This window comes from Maylandia zebra, linkage group LG8, assembly GCF_041146795.1.
Source record: "Maylandia zebra isolate NMK-2024a linkage group LG8, Mzebra_GT3a, whole genome shotgun sequence".
Classification (NCBI taxonomy): domain Eukaryota; kingdom Metazoa; phylum Chordata; class Actinopteri; order Cichliformes; family Cichlidae; genus Maylandia; species Maylandia zebra.
In genome coordinates, this window is record NC_135174.1 from 10472029 (window position 1) to 10478028 (window position 6000).

Consider the following 6000-nt stretch of genomic DNA (forward strand, 5'->3'; position numbering starts at 1 on the left):
CGTTGCCAACCCTGTCCCAGTCTTTCACACATTTTGCAAAACAGTTTTGCATGATACTCCGTGAGCCTGTGACAATAAAAAAGGGGAAGAAAGGTGTACCCCAACAGAAAGTGATCAGTGCTTGCTTTCTTCCATTCATTCTACCTGTATTTGGTTTGTAGGTGCAATGCAGAATTGGTCCACGGGGAGGCAGTGCTTCCTCATGATTCAAATATGCTCTTCTGCATACAGTTGAAAAACATTGGTCTCTAATGTTTTTTAACCTGCGCAGAATGTGACTACAGCACACACACACACACACATATTTTAAAATATTCACAGTGTGTGTGAAAGCTCTATGCACCTTACTCTAAACATATGCATGCATAAAATGATACAGTAATCAATGAATATCACTTTAGGCTTTACAGATCTAGGTTTATACTGCCACTTGATTAAAGTATTAAAATATTTTGTGCATATTTTGCAGAACCTTTTAGAAATAATTTTAAACTCCCTGGAGGGCAAAACAAAACCTGCAGAAAAACAACCATCCATTCATTTTTTCTGTCTGATGAGAGTCCAGTGAATACTCTGAACCTGTGGTGATGCATCACTGAGCAGAACACCAGAAAACAAACAGTGGCAGTTGACAGATACACATATCAATAGTATCGATATTAACACGGTATTGGATCGATACTAGCATGATACCTTGTTTCTATCCACTAAATTCAGTATGCAGCCCACTGAACTGCGTTAAATAAAATATTTTTTTCTTTTTCTTGGGGGAAGGTTTGAAAAAGTATACCTCAAACATGCACTATGAGAAATGTCTGATCCTTTTTATGCTGTAATATCTATTTGATTTATAGTCCACATCACAATTAAACAACAGAAGCTGACCCAAACTGCTTCTATATTTACATTTTAGATATCCAAAAAACCTAGTTTCAAAATACACGAAGAGCTAAAAGGTGTGTTTTGTTGTATTAACAAATTATTGTGGAAAGTAAAACTCACAGTCATTTAATGGTGCTTAAAATGTACTCAGAATTTGAAAAACTGATTATGATTCATCTGGCAAGTCATGCAGCACCGCTCTCCCGTAGGTAAGCTGCCATCGGTTAGAAGTATCGGTATCTGTATTGCAATATTTGCTCTGTATTTACTCGACATGTTGATCGATATCAACATTTCCAGTAACACACATCAGGTTAAAGCCAGATTAAACAGTGTCCTTTTCAAACTTGACAGCACCACAGTATCAGCTGTAATTTAAAAAGCTACGTGAAGCGTGAGCTTATCAGTTAACTGCTGCTTTCTTTGCAGGTGCAAACTGCGCGCGGGACCTGTGGCGCGCCTCTTTCAGCGCCGGCGGGGATGCTGTGTGTGAGGCGCGCGCAGGAGGTGGAGGTGGGGGGTGTCACAGTTTTAGCCTGCTTCCTAGAATAAAGACAAACAGGAAACCACTAAACTGACCTTATTGCACCGCAGCCTGCGTGCACCAACCCCACTCGTGTTCTGACAGTCATTGCTGGGGACGTCTTTAGAGGGAGAGGGAGAGAGAGAGACCTGAAGTAAAGGCGAGAAGCCATGATATACAGCCAACCAATCAGAAATCTCTCCCCGAGACCGCATTTAAAGGGATAGTGAGCAGTCCCTGGAGATTTTACGGAGACTTATTTCACAACCGCTACACCTCCTCACGTCTTTGACCTCCCTCCACACTCCAGTAGTGCCGAGCGGTCGAATCGGTAGCATGGATCTGTCCTAAGTGCCGCCTCTCTTCTGTATGTTTTTTTTTTTTTCCTCCATGTGAGCTTGCCTCAGCTGCTGGATGCTCTTCGCCCCCACCCTCCCCGCCGCACTTGTTGCGCAGAGAGTGGATGCGCCGCTGAGTCCTTGGAGAGGAGAGGCAGGGACTCACTGCAACAGGTGCACACACGGAGCATCTCCTCCAGCGAGGCTACATCGCAGGTAGGTCAAACGGGCATCTTTAGCACATTTATTGATCGCATTCTGAGTGTTATGCTCGCAAATATCTAATTGCTGATTATCCATTCGACACCTTTACGCGAGGCACGGTTTGATCTGTTTATCTGACCGTGTTTGCGCTCTTTTCCTTTACTTTTCCTCTCGCCTTGAGACAGCGCTGAACTTTAAATGCCAGTTTTAAGGAGCCTCTGACAGTCTTCAGCCTCTGCCGCGTGTACAAAGCCAGGATGCCGGTGTTGACGAGCCCCGACATCGCCAACAAGTTTAAGGAGAGATGGCTGGCGGCTTACCCGGAAGATCACGTCTCTGGGTCTGAGTCTGCCCCCCTTGACGACAGCCTCACCAGCCTCCACTGGCTCCAGAATTTCTCCATCCTCAGCGCAGACCCGGAGCGTCCCAGCGGCGCGGGACTCGAGTGTCCGTCCTCGCAGCAGCACCTCTTCATCAAACGCCTCGCCTTCCCCGGACCGGGCACCGACTCTCCTTCCAGCCCCCCAGCCGGGGACACCGCCGCAACCGGGATGCCTCTGTATCTCGGGAGCCCCGTCACCTCTGGCAGCGACTCCACCGCGGCGGCTCCGCGGTTTCCCTGCGGCGCGCACCCCACGCCCGCCTACCCGCAGATCCCGATTCAGCCGAGCCCGCCGGTGGAGATCGACTACAAAACCAACCCCAAAGTCAAGCCGCCCTATTCCTACGCCTCTCTCATCTGCATGGCCATGCAGGCCAGCAAGCAGCCCAAAGTGACTCTGTCCACCATTTATAACTGGATCACGGAGAATTTCTGCTACTACAGACACGCGGAGCCCAGCTGGCAGGTAACAGAGACCGGATAACTCTTCTTCTATTATTTATGAATCTGCTAAATGGTGGAGTGAGGGAGAGAAGGGCCAGCAATTTGACTTCAGTGTCACCACCATACACGGCATATTCAGGCCACAGGAGATCAGACGAGGCCTTTGTTTTATCAGTGTGTGTGGGGGGAACTTAAATTATAATAATTGAAAACCTCAGACCCCCCTTCTCTGTCTCTTTGCAGGATTAGTGTCTCATTTCTGCCTTTGATGAGTTCCATGACAAGTGTTTTTAATCCATCTGAAATTTCCATCCTCCTAGACAGTGCTCTTCGCAGGGTTTTTGTCTGAAGGGAACGGTGATGGGGTGGAGAAAGCACTCCAATCTGTGTGTGTGTGTGCGTGCGTGTTAATGAGGGCTCCTGAGAGAGATGGCAGCTAAGCACAGCTGATCATGTTTGAAATGCACAGAGCTGCCTGTTACTAGAAAGCCTCATTAGGTACATTTGCTTCCCCCATACAAACAACAACAATGCCCACCCCCGCCGCCCCACCTCCCCAACACCCACCTGCCCATCTCCCTCTCAAAGTGGCATGTTCAGTTTTTTTTGCATGACTGACTTAAATTTGCTCAAAGCCGGTGGGGTCCACGCTAAATCACGTTGTGTTCCTGTGTGTGTGTTACAGAACTCGATTCGTCACAACCTGTCCCTCAACAAGTGTTTCAAAAAGGTCCCCAGACAGAAGGACGAGCCAGGAAAGGGAGGCTTCTGGCAGATTGATCCTCAGTATGCTGACATGTTTGTCAATGGCATCTTCAAGCGCAGGAGGATGTCTGCCAACCACTACAGCAGCGGCAGCGGAACCAACAGCGGTGCCCACAGGCAGAGCAAACTAGTTCAGAGTTACCACGCCAGCCAAATCGGCTGCCCCTACCAGGGCGCGGGAGGCAAACGGAAGCACCTGCCCTCAAAAAACAGCAACAGTAAGGTTATGAGGGCCACGGAGTCCCCTCTGCTAGCCACAGAGGCCAACAAGGCAGACGTCCTGAGAGGGGACTTTGACCTGTCCTCCGTGTTTGACGACGTCCTCGGCGGTAGCTGCAGCACCTTCGAAGATCTGGACATCAACACGGCGCTGAGCTCCCTGGGCTGCGAGATGGAGCTCGCTGGGCCGGGCAGGCAGGGGAGATGGTGTGGAGGAGTGGACGTTATGGGTCAGAGCCAGCACATGAACCTTCATCACCAATCCTATGGCTACATGGACCTAAGCGCTGCTTCCATGGAGTGTACGGTCAGCATGGGAGAGCTCCACGTGCCTCACGCACATCCGCAGCCACAGCAGCAGCAGCTGGACCCAGATCGCTTGCTCCAGAGCCACCACCAACACCACCACCACCATCAGCTGCAGCTGCAGCATTTCGACGAGCCCTCCATCCTCTTCCCGGAGCAGCCAGAAGAAGCGATGCTGCAAACATGGGAGGAGATAAAAGAGGAGGCACAGGCTATTCCGCTGACTCTGGATCAGGGCTTCAGCCTGTGCGAGGGCTTCTTCACAGAGATGCAGCCATGGGAACGAGTGGAGAGCTACCTGTGACCTTTGACCCTAACCACACTGACTTCTATTTGATATTTTGGTGTTTTTTGTTTTGTTTTTTTTACATTCAATGACCTCTCTGATTGCTGGTCCATGTGGTCTGTATTATCTTTAAGGATAAAAGTTAGAGCTACAGCCCCATTTTACAATCATATCCCATCCCTCAGTTCTACTGCAGTGCACTCTGCATTTTTAATTTGTCACTTTTTCTTCCCTTAAAAAGACTTTAAAGCTTGTTGGATGATTATTGATCATTACCTGGCATAGACTTCCATTGTCTTCCCTGTCAGTTTACAGGGAGCAGCATGCAGCATGACGCAGCACTGATACTCAAACAATAAGCGAACTGACAAAAAGAACAGAAAGACTTTTACGTACCAAATTCAATTTTCAGATGTACTCATATCACAGCGTAGAAGGAATAGAAGGAGGAAGGATGATGAAGAAGAGACAAATGCTCACCCTTTAAATTGGATTTGGTGGAGGTTGAATACAAGGATGAGCGTTGAACCCGGCCGGACTGCAGCTTCTCGTCCCTCTGAGCTTATTGAGAAAGCACTGTCACTACAGGACTGACATACTGGATTCTATTGTGCTACATTAGCATTAACTCTTTTTTTAACTAACATGCAGTGAAATCAGCCATTCATCTCAATTGTTCATGTTGTGTGATAATGTAGGATGAAGGAGCAAAAATGGAGACAGAAGGAAAAAAAAAATCGTTGTAAGAGATTAGAACTCATTCATTTAAGATGCTGTTATATAGTCAATTTAATATATATATATCTATATATACATATAGATATATAAGTATATAGCATGAAGCTAGGCAAGATCATTTGCCATTTGTCTACAGTTATGTATTGCAATGCTAAAACCGGAGCAGTTGGTGGGTCATGAAATGGGACATTATGCACTTTGATAGGCAGCAGTTCTTAGGAAAGAAAGACAGCTTATGTTCAAGATGTTTAGTTTAATTTTTTACGGTATTAAAGTCATACTTTCGAACATTTACTGACCACATGATTAAAACAATGCACGTGTTGCAAATGAACTCGACACTGCAATAAGTCAAACTGGCAAGCGTTTGTTTGTTGTTCTCTTTTCCTTCATATATATATATATATATATATATATATATATATATATATATATATATATATATATATAGGGATTTTTTATAAAACAATATTCCGCCAAATTTGTTGATATGCAGCTTATTGGAGTTTCTGTGACGATTAACCCTTCCCACCACTACCGGGCCGTCTCTGTTATTAAAAAGCAGCCAAGCCGCCATTTTTGAAAGGCTGCCAAGCACATACGGCGAAGAGGCCGCCTACCACCAGGATTAAAATGGATGTAGCATTTGTTGTGCTTCAGTTCTGTTGCGCCACATTTGGCAGAGTTGCAGCTGAGATTGTTTTAGGGAGCAGATTTAATAACATCAGTGTCACTGGCATTGTTAGAACGCTGGTGTTTGCTTTCTAATGTACTTTTTTTTTTTTTGTAAATCAGGTGGGAACGAGCACATTGTGCTGACGATTTGAAAATCAGTCTTTAGCCTGATGATAGAGGCCTATGGACTCCCTGTACTTCTGAATTTTTCCCAAGTGTCTCGTCTCTGTTGTGCCCT

The 6000-nt window shown here is 46.3% G+C and overlaps 1 protein-coding gene across 1 annotated transcript; it reads left to right on the plus strand.

Annotated features, from left to right (window-relative positions):
* Positions 1-227: 227 nt before the first annotated feature.
* On the plus strand, positions 228-5504 carry foxj1b (forkhead box J1b). The gene is made up of 3 exons (XM_004562275.5): positions 228-1959; positions 2133-2795; positions 3459-5504. The coding sequence occupies exons 2-3, from the start codon at positions 2205-2207 to the stop codon at positions 4365-4367; spliced, it is 1500 nt and encodes a 499-aa protein (XP_004562332.2). The 5' UTR covers positions 228-1959; positions 2133-2204; the 3' UTR covers positions 4368-5504.
* Positions 5505-6000: the final 496 nt, after the last annotated feature.

Bases quoted from the DNA above. Each gene is read 5' to 3' on its own strand.
- foxj1b (XM_004562275.5), top strand. From the start codon at position 2,205: ATGCCGGTGTTGACGAGCCCCGACATCGCCAACAAGTTTAAGGAGAGA. The intron at 2,796-3,458 runs GTAACAGAGACC...TGTGTGTTACAG, and splicing joins ACGCGGAGCCCAGCTGGCAG to AACTCGATTCGTCACAACCT.